A 20,638-nucleotide genomic window follows, 5' to 3' on the forward strand; every position below is an offset into this window, starting at 1 on the left:
TGATCAAGCACAGTTTACAAGCAAACACAAGACAACTATTTCACTGGAAGAAGTGTTATAATGGATTATGGACTCATATTTTGGTCAGAAGCATTGCTTTAAGGTTAAAACATCTTAATGATGGATTAATTCAGCTTTTCTCTTCACAGGACATTCATTGATTGTCTGGAGTCATGTGGATTATTGTGATGTTTCTATCAGCTGTTTGGACATTTGGCTACAAATGATATCTGAACAGTCCTACAAAATGCTGCAGGACTAAAGGCCAGCTGTAAAATGAAAATCAAAGACATTGTGTGAAAACCACATTGATCAGTAAATACGCACGACCCTCACACTGCTGCTGGGGTCGTTTCAGTTGTGTCAGGCAATCTTAGCAAGAAAAAAAATATGCACATGATATTAACACGATTAAATAAAGAGACATCATTGTCGCTGATAAAGGCACTCTGAAGTGCCGTTTGGGCTGTATAGAGTCCTTTCTCATGGAAATCATCCCTCCGTGGGTCCTCTCCCTGCTTTTCATCAAAAACATGAATTTAACCTGCCTCCATTAGAGACTCAATGCTTTAAAAATGGCACACAAGCTTTGTGGGATGTGTCAAACATGAGCCTACTCTTAAAAATAAAGATTGAAACCAAAAGGGGTTTTATAGCCTGACGCCACAGGAGAATGTTTTTAAAGTCAATGCATCTGAGGAACTTGAATTATCAAGAATAGTATCCTCTCAAAGGACTCCTGTACAGACAAAAAGTGGTTGTTAAAAAGAAAATGGGTACAATGCTTTATAACAAGTGACTTCAATGTCGAGAACCCCAAATATACTGTTTATAGAGACTGTGTCTCGTTTAGTTCCTCTCATTTGTACATTTCCAAGACCCTTCTAGAGTTGCTCACCTCCCTTTGACGCAAAACAAGTCTTCTGCATTCATGTTTGCTCGCTTGTAGACGGGACTTCCTAAAACCTGCGTCAAACTAGCCAATCATAACGTCACCTGTCTGCAGTCTACATACCGATCACGTCCATAAAGTCACGGACTGCCCAAAGCGCGTCCATTTCAACTTTAGCTACTTCCTCCATGTGCATGAGCAAAATATTAAAGACGAGTGCTTTTCGTCATTGTGCGTTTTAAAGCAATCTGACTAATACATTTATTTGTTTTATCGATTTTAAGCGTCGGAAGGAACCTGTCACCTCCCTGTTGCTTTGCTATAAAGCCGCGAGCGCGAGTCAGTGCCGGAGGACGCAGAGAAGAACTCCGTTATATGTGGAGGACACCGTTCACGCGCAGCTGACAGAACACCCTACAATAGCTCGCGAGTTATACTCTGAAGTGCTTTGGGGAAAGAAAAGGAAACTGGGTGCAACATGAAATTTCTTTTACCGGCTGTAGTGATTTTTCTTGTTTTGTGCCAAGTTTTTGGAGAAGAATTGGGTCCAAAAGAAGACATTGATTACTGGACAGGCAGCAATCAGGTTCAGGTGAGTTTTTCATCTTTTACTGTTATCTAAACATGTCTTTTAGACCAAATAAAATCTAGTGTAACAGTTTTAGGGCTGGTTTTAAGGACCTTTCATTAGTAGGCATGCCAAAATTAAAAACGCATATTTTTTTTTTAATCAAATAGTCATTACATTGAGTACATTTAGTATGTATTAATAATAATAATAGTAATAATTACATTGATGTTGATATCACTTCATTTTTCTTTATAACAAGTGACTTAAAATCTTAAAAGAGTCCTGGGGGGTTACTGCAATTGAATACCATATTGCAGTAACAGCCCTAATTATAGTGTCATGTAATATGTGCAACATGGATGATGTTTTAATTAGATATCACTGTCGGGACTCGAGCACAATACGCACGGATCGCTGTCCAGTGCTGAATTAGTCAATGCTCTTACTGCTTGTTTGAATGGAGTGCACGTTTCCCATTTGACATTGCGGGTTGGAGGACAGCCAAGCACTTATGTCTTTCATGCTTTTTGTGCTCATAAACTGCATCTATGCAACTACTGTATCTCGTAGAGTATTTCTGTGTTCAAAAACTGTGGTGAAAAATCATCAAATTTGGTGAATTCTGTATTGGGATGAGTTATAAAATACTGTTTGTGTATAAAAGTATACCAGTGATCTTCTAAAGTGAGTGGCATCTGTCTGCCGGGGGTCTGATGTTCAATAATCAAATCATCTTTTGTAGGATGAGTGGCTTCAGGCGGATCCCTTCAGAGAGATATTAAGACGTATGACCAGGAAACCCAGACCTCATCAGTTCATTGGTCTGATGGGGAAACGGTCCTCTGGTAAGACCACACTCCTATATCTCCCCTAATTTGACATTAAAAATTCAAATCAGATTTTGAGCTGTTTTAACTAGAACACAGCAAATTCTAAAACTTTTTTTTGACCTATAACTCACATCTCTTTCATTCTTCCACCTCCACAGCAAATGCACAGATTACACGAAAAAGTAAGTGACCTCCACTACTGCATACAATGCATATCTTATTTGCTAAATGCTTTCATTTGCATAAAAGCAGTCTCTTCAAGAGCTTTACAATTATGCAAAGACATTTCCAGAGTTCTTTACTAACATAAAGGGGATTTTTTTTTTACAACTGTAGAACAAAAGAGAAAACTTTCAGCTTTAAGAGTTTTAGAGACACATGATTCCTCTTAATGCAAAACTCACATCCTCAAGGTCTAAATTTTCACAGTATAACAACACCTCTGTAAAGAAATAAAATCAATTCAACTGCACTCTAAACTTCAACAGTATCGCATCTATGTCAATCCATCTCTCCCTCTATATAAAATTGGTTCCCTTTATTGTCTTCTAGGGCATAAAATCAATTCTTTTGTGGGGCTGATGGGTAAAAGAAGCCAAGAGGAGCCAGGTAGGAACTACAAAAGCTCTATATTAGGTTTAGAACAGCTGCTTAATAACAATAGTAATAATAGAACTACTAGTGATTTAAAATTTGATGATCTTTTGACCTTCTCTCTTCACAGAATCATATGAATGGGGAACAGTACAGATCTACGACAAAAGGCGTTAACAAAACTAATCATCCTCACATCCGCTTCCTAAAGGATCATTTCATTCTGTGATATTCATTGATTTTTATTTTTTATTCAGGTCGGAAATAAAAATTTCACATTGTGGTAATATGGCCAACTGGCACCTGTGGCAGTTCATTTCCATCATTTAAAAAGGATCAGACATTTCAATTCTGTCACAGCATCTCTCCAGGTGTTGTGGAGCGTTAGAGCAAAGCGTTGTCCCTCCTAAGGTACTCCGAGATTTGTGCTGACAGTGTCAATACATAGTGCCTCAATGTTTTCATCATGACTGAAGATGTTGTTTTATAACACCAGGCCAGGTGTGATGTCATGTCCTGTCACTGCTACGAGTAAAGGTTTTGCTACCTTAATATCTCTGTGTGATTGTAGCTTCATATTAAAAATATTTTCTTTATTGGTGGAACTTTTAATTCCTTGTATCGTTGAATGAGTGGTGCATGGCGCTCACTCCACCTACATGCCATTAGGAGTATTTCAACAGCAACAAGTACACTTTCAAAGGCGACGGATGAGAAAAAAAAAAAAAAAAAAAAAGAACACATCCTGCTGTTTTGATGAAAGGCTTTATCAATACCATTACCAGAGATAGCTTCAGCATTTGTCATACATTGAAATCTCCAATTTAATTGAAAATGTCTTAAATTGTTCAGCATAGGAAGTTGCAGTTTCTTTAAACATTCAAACTACATGCACGGTTCTTTGCTGTAATTCTTAGTACATTTTTTAAAACCAGATTAAAGTGATGGTGCACCAAAAAATACAATAATAAAAATTTTTTTTTTTATAACCCTCAACTTTAACAGAGCCATTCATTCAACTCAGAGACTGGAGTAATGATGCTGAAAATACAACTTTGATCACAGGAATATATTACATTTTAAAATATATTGAAATCTACTGCATGAATGAATGATGCATTTATATAGCGCTTTGTGTATTGCTGTACACCCAAAGCCAATCAAGTGTATGGGGAGGATTATTAGGAGGCCATGATAGACAAGGGCCAGTAGAGGGAATTTGGCCAGGATACTGAAAATAAAGCATCACTCCAACCTTTAAAAACTGACCTAAAATAAACTCAATTCCGTTTAGGAAAGACTAAAAAAAAAAAAACAACCTAAAAGATGGTTTAGTAAATTGAACAGAGAAAGGTGAGGCAAAAAATATTTTAAGGCAACAAGGTCTCTATGGTAAGGTCTGACGCTTGATGTGATTACTGGTCTTTATCGGGCTTGTAGATGGCCAGGGTTCTGGCAGAGGGGTCTGTGGCCTTGATCCAGCGGGGCATCCAGTAATGTGGCGTCCACTCGCAGCGGCCGGGGTAATGCTTCTCAAAGATCTTCCTTATGAAGAAGCCCTCTTTGGTTGTGGGAGGATTGAAAGGGAACTGCTTACTGGCGTTCTCCAACTGGGAGTCATTCACCTGAGAGAGAAAAGAAAAATGAAAAGACGAGATGACGGTGAAGAGGCTTTAAAAATCACCGTGTCATGTGCAGTACCTCAGACTCGACGTGCTCCTGCAGGCTGGTGTACCAGGATTTCTTCATGGATGTCATTCCATCACTGAAGGCCTCCTTCCTCCTCCAGAGTATCTCATCTGGGATGAGGTTCAACCCTTTAAACGAATCCCTCAAGAGATGCTTCTCCACACCATCCTGCTCCGATCAAACAAGTGCAGTCGGATTACAAAAACCACTAAAGTGAATGTTGAAAATATACTACCAAAAACTATTGCTCATATTAAACCCTACTGTATCATATCTAATACAATAATTCGTAAGGCCTCTAAATAAATGATCAAAACCTATTGTACACAATCTACTACATGCCTTCCGTTATCTGGTTGATTCTTTTTACAGCAGCATGTAAAAGGCCTTTTAGCATCATTTTAAAAACATCCAACTTCGGGTCGTGGTCCACGTATTTTTGCTGCGAAATCTTTACAGATTTAAACTTTAAAACTGAAAGCAAGAATAACTATAAATATTCAAGATGAACACCTGAAGAGTTTATTTGCAAAAACATAACTCAAAAACATAACATAAAACCACAATTTTGTGTGTTAGTTAGCTGTATTTTTTTTGTTTTTAACTTGATCAAAAATAACCCAGCTGCAGTTTGATTGAGATTAATTGAAAAAAAAAAAAAAAAAAAAAAAAAAAAAAAGTTTTGAAAATGGTTAAAAACGTAGTAATCCGTTTTTGCAAATTAACTCTTCACTTACTGGACTGAGACAATTTTGTTTTTGAAAACACACGTTAAGAGTATCAAATAGAGAAAAATAGAGCTTTCATTTAAGCATTTAAATATAACAACTGATATTTATACGATTTTATGCAAATAGTCTGTTATACTATTATAAAGATCTCATTTGATTTACATTAGAAACTAACAGAACTTCATCTTATTTGTTGACCATATAAATATTAGCAACTGCACCAAATTGCATATTTTTGCTCAGTTTGGGCATCTGAATAAAATTGAAGTGAACATGATACCCAACAAAGATTTGTCTAAATGTTCAATTACCTTTCCATATCTAAAAAACTAAATTGTTATTTTATATGTCAGGCTTTACAGGCTTAAGGGTTTATCGAATCCCCAACTGAGCAGCAGCAACAAGAACTGACATGAGTATAGATCAGGGTTGTACAAACTTTAGCTCCAACCCTAATCAAACACACCTGAAGCAGCTAATCAAGCTCTTACTAGGCATAGCTAGTAGCTTCCATACAGGTGTTGAGCCAAGTTGGAGCTAAACTCTGCAGGACACTGGCCCTCCAGGACCGAGTTTGGACAGCCCTGGTATTGATACATCACTGAAGGTAAGCTGTCAGGAAAACCCACCTTAGGCACTCTCATCTCTTCAGGCAGAGAGAGGTAGTACGCTGTGAATCTATGGTCAAGGAAAGGCACTCTCAGCTCCAGTCTAATGAAGACAATAAGAAAAAAAAAAAAAAAAGTTTGCAGTGACAAATACTGTGAAAAATGACCAATTACCAATTTTCTGTGGGAAGAGAAGGAAAGGACATTTAGTTTTACCCGTGTGCAGCTGTGGTTCTGTCCGCTCTCAGCACGTCAAACAGATAAAGCTCTTTCATCAGACGCACACTGTCCTCTGCAGCTGCTTTAGGTGATGGCGCCTGATTTAAAAAAGACAGAAACGTTCAGCGAAAAAGCACAACCATCACAAAATACAGCAGCAAAGACTCATATACTGAACATTGAAGTCCAAATAATTGTGCTTAATTGTACTGAATGCGTACTTCAATCTTAAAAGTATATTTATAAAAAAAAAAAAAAAAAAAAAAAAAAAAAAAAAAAAAAAAAAAAACTCTACACATGGTCAATAAAGTAATATTCCTGAAATAAATGGCCACTTAAGTGTACTTAAACGAGTTTACTTTAACGACTGTTTCTAATAACACTTAAGCAGACTTTTAAAAAGTGCACTATAATGGCCATGGATGAACAAGGAAGTGCGGCTCTTGCTGAAAGCCCGCAACACTGCTTTCAGATCAGATGACGCTCAGGCCTACAGCATATCCAGGGCTAACCTGAAGAGGGGCATCAAGAAGGCCAAGCACTGCTACAAGCTAAAGGTAGAGGAGCATTTTTCCAACTCTGACCCCCGGCGCATGTGGCAGGGCATCCAGGTCATCAGTGACTACAAGCCATGCAACTCCACTCCAAGGGTCACAGACGTCTCCTTCCTTGATGAGCTAAATGACTCTTATGCTCGCTTTGACAACAACAACAACGAGACAGCCACCAAGATCACACTCTCAGGAGACCATCAGACCCTCAAACTCACCTCCACAGATGTCTGCACAGCATTGAGCCGGATCAACTCATACAAGGCTGCTGGCCCCGACGGCATTCCTGGACGTGTGCTCAGGACATGTGCAGAGCAGCTCTCAGGGGTCTTCACAGACATTTTCAACCTGTCACTCACCCAAGCAACGGTGCCAACATGCTTTAAGTCCACATCCATTGTGCCAGTGCCGAAACACTCCTCCCCAACGTGCCTGAATGACTACCGCCCCGTAGCACTCACACCCATTGTTATGAAGTGCTTTGAGCGACTGGTCCTGGCACACCTCAAGAACTGCCTCCCACCCACACTGGACCCACACCAATTTGCCTATAGAACCAATAGAAGCACTGAGGATGCAGTAGGCACAGTACTGCACTCGGTACTCACACACCTGGAAAACAACAATACATATGCACGGATATTGTTTGTTGATTTCAGCTCAGCATTCAACACAGTCATTCCCTCCAAGCTGACCACTAAACTTGGAGACTTGGGTGTTAACACCTCCCTTTGCAGCTGGATTATGGACTTTCTGACCAACAGACCTCAGCATGTTAGGTCAGGCCTCACCTGCTCCACCACCATCACACTCAACACCGGCGTACCACAGGGCTGTGTGCTGAGCCCATTTCTCTACTCCTTCTACACCCATGACTGCAGGCCTGTGCATGGATCCAACTCCAAGTTTGCTGACGACACCACAGTGATTGGCCTCATCAGAGACAACGATGAGACTGCCTACAGGGAGGAGGTACAGCACCTGGCTGCATGGTGTGCTGACAATAGCCTGCTCCTCAACACCAGCAAGACAAAGGAACTTATTGTGGACTTCAGGAAGAAGAAAAGTGGAACGCATGACCCCATCCACATTAACGGGATGGTTGTTGAACGTGTCTCCAGCTTCAAGTTCCTGGGAACCCACATCTCGGAGGACCTGACCTGGACCACCAACACATCCAGCCTAGTCAAGAAGGCTCACCAACGCCTCTTCTTCCTTAGGACACTGAAGAAGAACCACCTGTCTCCAATCATCCAGCTGAACTTCTACCGGTGTGCAATTGAAAGCATCCTGACCAATTGCATCACAGTCTGGTATGGGAACTGCTCAGCTGCTGACCGCAAGGCACTACAGAGGGTGGTGAAAACCGCCCAACGCATCACAGGGACACCACTCCCTGCCATTGAGGACGTCCAGAGAAAACGCTGTTTACGTCGAGCTCGCGGCATTCTTAAGGACTCATCTCACCCTGACCATAGACTGTTTAACTTACTGCCCTCTGGGAGGCGCTTCAGGAGCCTCCGAACAAGGACAAGCAGACTCAGGAACAGCTTTTTCCCTACTAAACTCTGCCCAATGATACCCCCCTCACACACCACTACAAACTCTTCACCCCTCCCCATCATTAAATCGATTAAAAAAAAAAAAAAACAACAACCAATCTACACACTGAGTACTATGTACTGTAAATTTTTATTTCTATGCACTTTCAATGTTCATTGCACTAGTGTTTATATATCTTAAATTTATAGCTCATTCATATCCATTTGTAATTGTTAATAGTTTTTGCTCATAGTGTACATTTACTGCACAATCCATCTGTATAGTATGTTCACATCACCCATCTGTATATCATACTGATAGTATTTAAAAACTTGTAAACTATGTCCATAGTACTACTGCCTTATCTGTATATTTCTGTACATATGTAACATTGTAGCCACTGTATATCCTGTACCTCTGCTAATTGCACTTCTGGTTAGATGCTAACTGCATTTCGTTGCCCTGTACCTTACATGTGCAATGACAATAAAGTTGAATCTAATCTAATTAAGTGTTAAAGTACATTTTAAATCGTTGCATTAATACTCTTAAGTGACAAGTACACAGTTTTTGACGTGTTGACTAACAAAGCACATTACTGTTATTTAATATTACACATCAATTTACATTTATAAGTTAATATTTTAAATGAACAAAACTGCACCTTCATTACAAATGTGTAATTACAAGTTTCAATAGAATAGACAAAATATATTTATGAAATTGCATATAAAGATGTACTAAAGTGAACCAAGCAATGCTAAGTTGCATAATTTTAAACTAATACATTTTCATGTAATTGCAATTAAAATGCAATGAATCGTCCTAAAACATCAAATTCAGTTCACACCTAAGTAATACAATAACATGTACCTTATGAAAGTAGATGTATCCTTGTGTAAGTTCATCCGAGCCTTCACCTGAGAAAATCACAACGCTGTCTGTCTTCTCACGGATGTGCTTTGATATCAGGTACATTCCTGCAGACAAACAAACAGACCACATCCTTTTTTTTTTTTTTTGCATAACACTTCTGCCATCTAGTGGCTATGAGTTCAGACTAGAGACCTGCACTCCTGCGGGAGTACCGTGGGCCCCAATGCAACAGTGTGCGGCGCGGGACAACTCTTGATGGGCGAGTGCGGGTGGGATGAGACTTGTGTGTGTGCGCGGGATGTGGGAGAATAAAATTATTCACGGGACTCCCGCAAAATAGAAATGATCTAAACATAACATGTCTAAAAAATATAAATTGTTATATATATATATGTATATATGTGTTGCACAAAAGCAAAAGGAACAACTAATATTAACATTAAAATGATTAACATGCGAAAGCTAGGCAGAGTTTCTATTTATAACACGTGTTTAAAGGGTTGCACAACGTAGCCAATCACAGACTCAGCTGTTGATTTCTGGAATGCAATGGCCAGTCAGAGGTGACTCACCACAATGATGAAAGATTCACTGTTATAACAGAGCTTTATGACATCGCGATGAACTGAGATGTCAGCTTTTAGTGATGCTGCTCGCATTTTGCCATGCCTAACCATGCTGGCAGCAGCCCATGCTTGCTTTTCGGTTAAAAATAACAGTGGTTTGTGAATGTTGATGCTTAGCCTATATAACAAATATTTCATCAGGAGTGTTTATGCTGGGATGTTGTGGAGCTTAGGAGATGTTACAGAACCATTTCATGTAAATTTCTTCGATGTACAAAAAAAAATCTTTATAGATTACTTTTATGCGGGCGGGAGCGGGACCAGATAAGATATATTTCTGCGGGAGTGGGCGGGTCTGTAGTTCAGACTCTATAGTGACATTGCTTGGTCAAGCATGGCTGCTGTTGCTCATTCTCATTTCAGTTCAAATCAAATAACCCCAGGTATCAAGCTCTTAACGTGCAAGTCATCCTACACTTTCTGTGCTACAAATATGAATGATACCACAAATCCAGCAACTTGCTGAAGAGGAGAAGTAATAAAAATGAAAAATATATAAATGAAGTTGCATTACCAAGCAGTTAAAAGCAGCCTTTTTAATCCCAATGAAGGGAAAGGACACCATAAGAAAGTGAGCAGTGAAAACCGATGGGAGATTGCCTTGTGCTGAACCTTTTGTCCTGCTAACTTTCTAAGCAGTGTAATGCTGATGATGCAGTTTTCAGTTTCAGACCACCATTACCTCTAATCCAGAGAATTCATGTGGTCACATGAGCAGAGCAGAGGAATGGTGGTGAAATAAACCTTAAAGCCGACCAGCTCAATATGGGCACAGTGACAAAAGGAAAGTTTCACCATCGACACTTACCAGATGTTAAAGAGAAATTAATTCGTTATTAAAAATTCTACCACTGTGGGTCGTGCTTGTTATGCGGACAAGCAGAGGAGAAATAAACTTCACATTGTGTTCCAAAGAAATTTATTAAATGAAGGAACTAAATGCCCCCCCCCCCCCCCCCCCCCCCCCATTTAGTTTGATGAACTTGTGTACTCACCGACAGAGGCACGCACAGTGGTGATGTCAAAACTCTCCAAGTGAACGATGACTTCCTCCAGCGCACGGATCCCCTCCTCAGGTGTGAAGTTCACTTCGTGGTGTTCACTGCCAATGTGTGCTGCCACCTGCCACACAACACCAGGCATAACATATCTGCTACCATTCCCATGAACAGGGTACAATACAGGCATGACATTCTTTCCATCTTTCTCTAACGGTCAACCTTTGGAAAAAGTCGTCAATCTCAGACGGTAACAATAAATATTATTTGAGCCATTTCGATTTTCTAACCTTTTTCTAGACATTTTATAACAGATAAAGATCTTTTTTTTTAAACAACTTTCAGTTGAAGGTTAAGCTTGATTAATCCAGTGGGTGTAAAAAAATTAAATAATAATAAAATGAAATGGGATGAATCATCTTCCTGCCATGCTGAAAACCACCAAATAAATCTCACATCTTTAATGTCACAATTCTGAGGAATGTCGTAATGGAGGTTGCATAAAAAATGTGGCACACAATGTTTCTGATAAATAAAATGTTAATTAAAAATATTTTTACTTAACTGGATTGCAAATAATTTCTAAAGATTATGAAACTTTTTCATTGTTATTGGTGATGCAACATTTGATGAGTTTAAAATTAGCTACTTTCATGGTAGGTTAATATTATTTTAGACCAGTTTAAAATCAAACATTTAATCTCACAAAAATACCTTAGATTGCATCTCTATTGGTTTGACATTTTCTATACTCCCAAAACATGCTTCCAGTGTTCAGGCTATGGAGCTGTAAAGTGCAATCGAAATGCTACATGTTCAGTGTGACTGACCTTGCGAGCAGCAAGAACATCTGGGCTGTCTTCTGCACCGATGGAAAACGTCTGAATGGGATACCGGAGCTGCTGTTCTTTGGCCAGTTTCACTAGTGTAGCAGCAACCAGACTTGAATCGAGACCACCTGGAAAAAAACCATCACGGACAGGCTGAATGTGAGAAAATAATCCAGAGTAACTAAACCAGTAAATCACAGCAAATAACTGAATGAGCACAGGCACCTGAGAGCAGGCAACCGATTCTTCTGTGAGCCATCAAGCGTTTCTTTACTGCACTTTCAAACAGGATCCTAATGTTGCTCTTGACCGTCTCCAGTTCAAAGCCTGATGAAAAGAAATTAATTTCTCTTTAGATTAGACTGACAGTACAGTAAATGGTGGTGTAGGCAGATGCATGCTAAAGAGATCGGGAGCTTCCAGAAGAAAGTTCCTCATTTATCTACTCCACAATCAAAAAAAATAACTTAAACTCTTGATTTTTTTTTTTTTTTTTCATGCCTTATCTGTATTTAGAAGATTAGAACTGGCAATAACAGTTTGCATGTTGTGTAAATATTATATTACTTTTATAGAAATTTGTGACGATACAATCAATCAAGAATTTGAGATTTTCTATATAGTATAATCGCCCTATTTAAGCATACTGTATGCATGCAGATAAACTCAGACATATATGAAACTTTATATAAAGAGCTGGGCAAAAACAGTTACATTTTGCAAGAAAAAAAACAAAAAACAAAAAACAGGTAGTTGAGGTCTGCTATATATACATAATCCATTTAATTTTTTTTATATTATTTTATTCATTTAAATGTTTTTGTCATTTGATTGTTTGATTTTCTCTTTTTTTTTTTTTACCACCATTTTAACTATCTAGGAATTTTATTTTTAATTTAGCAATTTTTACATTTCATTTCATTTTAAAAGACCTGAATCGGACAGCAGAATTGGAAATAAGAAATATTTTGAGTATTTATTCACTTAAAGTCATGCCCCAATTATCTGAATGTCAACTTTTGTTTGATATTGTGTTTTGTGAAAAGCTCCTGCAGCGGATGATATTTAATTTTGATATTTTGTTATCTAATGCAATGACATTGACACACGTTTAAGTGTTACACGAGTGTCTAAATGCTTAGGTTGCTGTATCGTTTAACAGCTCTTGTCATTAGTGCAGAGTGACAGGCTGTAATATTGGCGCACATGACAGACAGACAGTCAGGTTGAGCGGTGAAAGGAGACATTCATGCCTTCTAAGCTGTCATTTTATACCCTCTTTTATACCCCAAGATACTGGAGCTCTTAAGAGGAGCTTTACCGTTGTCACAAGGACTGCTGTTATCTCTCGCTGTTACTGGACAGAATCCTTCAGACAAACTGTTTGCTGTCTTAAAAGCACTCGAAGGTGCAAAGTGTCATGAATGTATGAAGATTTCATTGTGCATCAGTGCTCTTTAGGTTAGTTTGGTTTAGATTGTGGGCTTCATTTATAAAGCGTGTGTACGCACAGATTTGATCTTACAGTGTGCATACGCTTAAATCCATGCCAATGTTCATATTTATAAAGACGGTCTTTGACGTGGAAGTGTGCTTAGCGTCACGTCAGGGTCTGAGCAGATGTACGCAATTTTTATTGTCGGAGTATTACAGGTTTTTTAAAAAATATAAGCTGTTCTTGCAGCTCGCTGTTCTAAATTATGATGATTGGTGATATTTTATATGTTAATGATATTAATTAGGAGTCGTTTACAAGGCAGAGAGCTGAAACCATTCAATTGCGTGCAAGTTGTGGGAAGTCGTGGCCTAATGGTTAGAGAGTCGGACTCGTAATCGAAAGGTTGCGGGTTCGAGTCTCGGGCCGGCAGGGATTGTAGCAGGGGGGAGTGAATGTCCAGCGCTCTCTACACCCTCAATACCACGACTGAGGTGCCCTTGAGCAAGGCACCGAACCCACAACTGCTCCCCGGGCGCCGCAGCATAAATGGCTGCCCACTGCTCCGGGTGTATGTTCACGGTGTGTGTGTGGATTTGTTCACTACTCACTGCTGTGTGTGTGCACTTGGATGGGTTAAACGCAGAGCACCAATTTCGAGTATGGGTAACCATACTTGACAATACGTCACGACTTATTTTTTTTTTTAAGTTCAAGATCATTTGCGATTCATAGATTTCACATCTGAAAGAGACGCGTACGCACGATTTCTGTTCGTACGTTCATTCTATGAAGCGCACGTACGCATATCTTAGAAGCGATCGTAAGATCAAATTTAGGATGGTTTCTGTGCAACATTTTATAAATAAGGCCCTGTGTGCTTATCATCATTTTAGTAGTATTGCTCTTTTGTTAGTTATGATGGTTTCTATTGTCCTCATTTGTAAGACGCTTTGGATAAAAGCGTCTGCTAAATGACTAAATGCAAGTGTATTTGCTTAATAAAAATACACAGCAATTTTACTTTTGGTATACTTAAAGTCTGCTAAATTGGAAAAACTAATTTTGTGCATAATGCACTTTAATTGTGCGGATGTAGTGCAACTAGAGATACTTTTCAGGTACATTTTAAGGGCCAGATTTACTAAACTGAGCAAGTTAGCGTTAGAGCGCAATTCCGTAAAAGGGGAAAAGTCTGCAGGTGATTTACTAAATGCACACATTAAAGAACAAAGATCGTTTCCATAATGACGCAATCTATCAAGAGCAGTGCAAATTACCGCCCATTTAAGAAATGCTTTTTTTGGGCGTTAAATAATGGTGCAAATACCAGTAATTTGACGAGCACAAATGTTATATTCAAATGCATTCAATAATGTTAGGCACAAAAATAACTGTCTTTTCAGCGCTAATTCCAAAGACTGCCCTTCTTTAGTAAATCCTGACAGTACTATTTTAATGCCAAAAGACGGCTTGCGCTGGTGCAAGCCGTTAGTAAATCTAGCCTTATATATCTTGCATTTAAAGACATTATTCAGAGATCATGCAATCCTTATTAATAGTGATATTAAAACACATTTTAGGCATAAAGAAATGTGCATTGTGCAATAAAGAAATACTCAGAGTCAGTTGAATTATAATTTTATATTAGTAAGTCTTAAGTGATGTCAAAATATGATTTGAAGTAGACTTAGTATGAAATAAATGTATATTAAATAAATTATTGCATTATTGTTTTGTTTTTTTACTAGTATATATTGCTTTATGTGAGTGTACTGTATTATTGTATTACATAAAGTGGGATATACTTTAAATCCAGGAGTTAAATATATCACTGGCTAATTTATATTTTTCAGCGATATAATCAAGCAGTTGAGATTTGCTACACAACACATAATGTGAGTGTATTGTGTATGTATTCAGGTAAGGTCGGACATACTTATAGTAATTGCATAAGTTATTAACTATTAATGTGAGGTATTCATTTGTTATGTATTCATATTGGGAATTATGAAATCTGTAAGGTTTTGCTCAATTTAAAATTACAGTTTTGTTAAAAATTTGTCACAAGCCTAATTACTATTTGGTGAAATAGGGTTAAAAATGGGTCTCTTTATGATGCTATCAAACAGCTTAAAACATAAGTATTATGAACTACTCCTATGCTGAATCTGGCATCTACCTGTGCCTAGACCCTCCAGGTTGTTATAGGTGGCGTGTTTGGGTTCTTCTGTGCAGCAGTGGAAGCGATCCATCTGAACAGACTCCACTTTTCCAGTGAGCTTCAAGTCAAACACCTCAAAGTGTCCCGGTAGGAAGGCAGTGATCTTCGCAGGAGTGGACATGGAGGTTTTGATGTCTAGCAAACCTGTTTGGATTAAATCAAAGATAAAACAATGCTGTTTAAATCATATTCTGTTCTCAAAGTGAGCAAAAACACTAGTTAGTTTTCCATCATTCATTATACCTTTGGCCTCAGAACAGACAGCTAGAAAGCCGTTGTCGGTGAGCAGTCTGAACAGCGGTCTCACGCCGTACGTGTCTCTGCCCAAGAAAACCTTCCTGTTAGCCGTGTCCAACAAGATGAAGGCGAATACGCCATCCAGCATGGAGGCCATCTTCTCGATTCCAAAGCGATCGTACAGGTGCAGAAGGATCTCGCCGTCGACTTTAGTCTGATAATCAAACTCAAAGTGGTCCTTCATCTATAAAGATAAGATTGGACAACAGATGTTATGGTAAACCATGAAGGGATATAAGAGGAAGTAACTGATGTAATCTGGACTACGTAATCAGATTTTTTTTTTTTAAATGTAACACCTGTAATTAAACTATATTCCATTTTTTAAATATTCATAATCAGACTAGTTACTTTATTGATTACATGATGACTTGATATTCACAATGTCAGTAAATTATTCATAATTAATAGATTCTTCTTTCTTATATTCGTTCGGAAACTAAGATTTGTGAAACTGCACACACAGGCTTGCCACTCAGATGGCTGTAATTACACAGAAAATTGAGGACACAGCATAAATAAGAAATATTCTTTAGTAAGCGTTTTATTTTGATTGTTTATTTATTTTACATTTTTAAGATTTAATTGATTATTAGCTTTTCATTAAGTTACGAACTGGGGTTTGTGATGTTTAATGCACTTCATGTTGTTAAAGAATGGAACACATTTTCTTTCTATTTGTATTTTATATCAATATGCTACAACAATCCTATTCAGATCAATGTGATTTGAATAGTTATCTCAAAAGTAATCAAAAAGTAGTCTTATTTTACATTAACGTACGTATATTACAGCGTCTCTCTTAACATTCTCTGAACTGTGAGTGCAACTGTTTGCTGGAGCTTCAGAACTTTATTGCATATCTGCAAAATGTAGTTACCCACCCAAAAAATTTCATTCATGCTTCAAAACCTAGTTATCGTGGCAGTAATTTGGCCAAGGCCACCAAAATATAAAGTATTTTTGTCATCGTGTGAGCCACACTGGTCAAAATGTTTAGTTGTTTTTTCACCATGACAGTCAACCATGGAAATTAATGTTTTATAAACAAATCTGATATTTGTTGAGAAGAGTCAATAGGACATAGAAAAAAAAAAAAAAAAGTATATGAACATTTGTATTTATACAGTACATTTATTTTTGTACGAATGCATTACATGTAAAGTAGTGTGAAGAGTAACAGTGCACTGTTACTGTAGTATTACCTGATGTAAACTACGGCAACAGTTTGGATGACAGATACTGTACTGAAATGCAGAAGGCTGCACTTCTTATGTATGCCACATTTCCTTTCAAAACTACAAATTTATACATTACTGTATGTGGGATAGTGATTGAAAGAGACAGTTTCAAAATGTTTGAATTAAGTAATCAAAAAATAGAGTATATTAAGTAATCTAAAAGTAATCAATAGTAGAGTATATCAAGTAATCTAAAAGTAATCAAAAGTAGAGTATATTAAGTAATCTAAAAGTAATCAAAAAATAGAGTATATTAAGTAATCTAAAAGTAGTCAGTACATTACCTAAAAATGTAACCGATTACATTATTAATCATCATGTAATTTATGTTCAGTAATGGACTACATTTTGTAAGTAATCCACCAAGCACTGGATATCAGGCACATAAGTGGAAGAAACATTTATAAACAGATACAATCAGAAGGAAATGGTGCAGAAATGTTAAAAATGTTAACCTACTTACCTTGATGTGGTTGTAGATCTCTCCGTTGTAACATAACCACAGATAGGGGAACTTCTTGATTCGCAGAGGCTGCATGCCGTACAGCTGGTCCACGATAGCGAGGCGGTGAAACCCGAAGCAGCAGTTGGTGAAACCGTTGACATTCTCAAAGCGGAAAGCGTCTGGACCACGATGAGCGATTTTCATGGCATTGATGCACTGAACTGAAAGGCAGTCATCACTACCAAACAAGGCCCATATACCACACATTCTGATGCTGCGGATTAATAAGAACATAAAATTGTAAAAAAAAAAAAAATAATCATATCCAAATAAGACCAACCAATTCAAGACCACTATGTTTTTGTATATGTGCCATTGAAGTAATAATATTCTTTGATTTCGTCCATTGGACGAGAGTTTCTAAATGTGTCATTGTGGCTCCCGTCTGGAAATGATGCTTCACTAGGAGTGCTACAGAGTGCAAAAATCTGCTTTCTGAAGTAAAAAATCCAAGTCAAGGAAATACATTTTTAACAATAATTCGCAAACCAGTAAAGACTGACCTGCTGTGTGCTGAGAGGTTGTTCATCAATGGTATATGCAGCCATCAGCCAGCATAATTTCAATGTATTATTTTTTTTAGATAATTGTTTAACAGCAGAATTCCCAGTGAACTACATTACCCATGATTCTGCAGAATGTCCACCAATCAGAGAATACAGACAAGCAAATATAGCCAAAAATGCACTTTAGGACCCATCAACTCCTATGAAGCGTCTTCATACACATACATCTATATGCGCATATTTTGAAATAAACCTAAAATATAGTTTTATATATACACATCAAAAAAGTTATTTCTTTTTCTTTTTAAATTTGACTATTTGCAATGTTCATGGGATTGCAGTTCTTTACCTCAAAGTTATTAGCAGTCTTGTGTCAATTTTACATGTATTTTTGCTTCAAATCGAAGTTTGTAATGTGATTCACGTGGTAGCTGTTTGCTTTGGGGTTGATTACAGATGAAGGCTTTCACTTCTGAACCAATTTGCTGAAACCGTGGGGGTGGGAACTATTGTGCTCCATAGTGATTAAAATCTGATTGCTCATTGGACATTCAGTTCCTGCATTTTTGTCCCTCCTTGAAACCCGACTTGATGATTGGGCAATCTCTCAAAGGGGCGGGGCCTTTCAACACAGTGGTTGATTGACATACAAGACTGGCAGGATGTAACCACAGATAAGACTCACCATACCAGCCCGTTTAGTTAAGTTTTAAGATAATCTACTTTTTCTTTCTTTCTTTTTTTTTTATATTCACAGTGCTTTGACAATTATTTTCAATTAAATCCACTGTTTGTTACGGTGGCCGAGAGAGCTCAACGCGCTGCAAATCAAGAAAACGTCATCAGTTTGACAGCATGTGCTGCAAATGTTCACAAACAAAGAAACACACCGCAAATGCTCAAATACATTTTATTTGCATTGCCTTTGTTTGTTTGGTTGTGTTGTGAGTATTTGCAGCGTGTGTGTTGTAAAATTGAAGTTGTTTTATTAATTTGCAGGCGTTTTTTTCTATTTGAGCTCTCTCGGCCACCGTAGTTTGTACTATGAGAAGCGGATTTTAGCAGCAACTTAATAAAAACTAAATGAATTTAAAAAAGTCACATTTACGCTTCCTCGTTCTTGAAAAGTAAAAGCTGCCAACGTTAGCCGCCAATGATTAGCAGCAGCTTGAGTGAATTAGTTGCATCAGCATGCGTGCTTAATATAGTCACAAAAGCTTATTTCCTGTAAATAATAGGTGCATTATATAATATCTGACCGGTAAAACCTGTCCTCACATGGCTGGCCTGAACAGGAGAACAGCACAATCTTCGTAACCTTACAACATCACTAGACTTTTCTAATATTCAGCACATTGTTAATATATGTTAAGCTGTTCGTTTATTACATTAAAATACACTTATTGCAGCCGTAAAGCATATGTAGCAGGAAGAGCTGCGGTGGTTTTACATTTGGACAGGCTTAGGCATGTTCTAATCACATATATGACCATATTAAAAACGCAAACTGAAATCTCACACAACTAGTAATACCTGTAAAAGATGCTTGATTTGGTCTATATTGGTTGAGATGGCAGAGCTACCCGTTCTTCCTCAGCGAAGCTCAGCTGATGAAACACATGTGCGGTGTTTCTGCATAAAGATAGATGCCCTCGTGTCTTCCACAAGACGCTGCTGATTGGTCGATTCAAGGTCATGTGACTGTCGGGCGTAGAGATCCGGGTATTTATTTCATCATTGCCTCATTTTAATGAAACTGTTCAAAGAGCCGATGTAAAGATTCCTTACTTTTAAGACATTTTGTTTCATATGTATGTTAAAGTATCGTTAACTATTTATTTTCCACCGCTATATCAACCTGTTAACTGTCGGTTCCACTTTTTGAGTATAGGCCTGAAAATGACATTTCCAACTTAAATTGTTATACATTTTGAATGGTTTGGAGCAGATACTTAAGGTTGGTCTCTTTTTAAAGAAGACCCTTAGTAGATTATTGTAGAGGTGAAAAAAGTTCTAAAAATTATATTACAAAAACGTTATGGAAGTTTAAGTTTATGAAAATATAAAATGCAAAAATGTTAATATTTATACTTTACATAACATGTTTTACTCTAAAACTGCTAGACCAGGGGTGGGCAAACTTTTTGACTCGAGGGCCACATCAAATTTTCCACATTAAGTGAGGGGCCGCATAATATGTTTATGACAAATGAAGCTTTTATTTTAATTTTAAATTGACACTCACTTACTACTGAACTATGTATACTTGTACATACATGGCAGTTATTTTCTTGTACCATCTCTACCTATTTTTATGAGCACTTTATGACACACAGATAAGTTGCATTGGTGTACAAGTCTATGTATAAGACACAGTTTATCATTTAATTCAGAAATAATGTAAAATAAACTAAACGTGAATTTATATTCACTCCACAAAAAGTCCTGTAAATTTAGCAGTGTTCAGAATAGAAAAAATAATGGAAACATAAGTAAAAAACAAACACAAATTATAGTGGCATTCAATATAAACATATATTATAAAAGCCCAGCCTTAAATATTTAAAGCGAAACTGAAACTAGCGTCGTGGTTGCTGGAATATGCACAATTTAATATGAGCGCGCTTTGCGCTTGACCTTGATTGCTTTATATAAGTCACCTTAGAAAATCGCAGCACGTTGAAACCAAGCACACCATTGTTTTTCTTGTGACATTACCAATAAGTTTGATGTGTCACATGGCCCTCTTCCTATTGAAAAAACAAAGTTGTATCCAAGATGGCCGACTTCTTAATGGCCACCATGGTCACCACCCATCTTGAGGAGTTTTCCCCCTCACATATACTAATGTGCCACAAACAGGACTTTAATAT

The 20,638-nt window shown here is 37.7% G+C and overlaps 2 protein-coding genes across 2 annotated transcripts; one reads left to right on the forward strand and one right to left on the reverse strand.

Annotated features, from left to right (window-relative positions):
- Positions 1-1,056: 1,056 nt before the first annotated feature.
- Positions 1,057-3,484, forward strand: LOC306847194 (protachykinin). Its single transcript, XM_079381007.1, has 5 exons — positions 1,057-1,484; positions 2,206-2,308; positions 2,452-2,475; positions 2,846-2,902; positions 3,018-3,484. The coding sequence occupies exons 1-5, from the start codon at positions 1,371-1,373 to the stop codon at positions 3,062-3,064; spliced, it is 345 nt and encodes a 114-aa protein (XP_079237133.1). The 5' UTR covers positions 1,057-1,370; the 3' UTR covers positions 3,065-3,484.
- On the reverse strand, positions 3,115-19,464 carry asns (asparagine synthetase). Its single transcript, XM_079381006.1, has 12 exons — positions 19,299-19,464; positions 17,218-17,473; positions 15,460-15,697; positions 15,175-15,360; positions 11,783-11,884; positions 11,558-11,685; positions 10,725-10,851; positions 9,101-9,207; positions 6,132-6,232; positions 5,937-6,018; positions 4,589-4,744; positions 3,115-4,512 (listed from the first exon to the last, which is right to left on the reverse strand). The coding sequence occupies exons 2-12, from the start codon at positions 17,464-17,466 to the stop codon at positions 4,303-4,305; spliced, it is 1,686 nt and encodes a 561-aa protein (XP_079237132.1). The 5' UTR covers positions 17,467-17,473; positions 19,299-19,464; the 3' UTR covers positions 3,115-4,302.
- Positions 19,465-20,638: the final 1,174 nt, after the last annotated feature.

This window comes from Barbus barbus (genome assembly GCF_936440315.1).
Source record: "Barbus barbus genome assembly, chromosome: 27".
Taxonomy (NCBI): domain Eukaryota; kingdom Metazoa; phylum Chordata; class Actinopteri; order Cypriniformes; family Cyprinidae; genus Barbus; species Barbus barbus.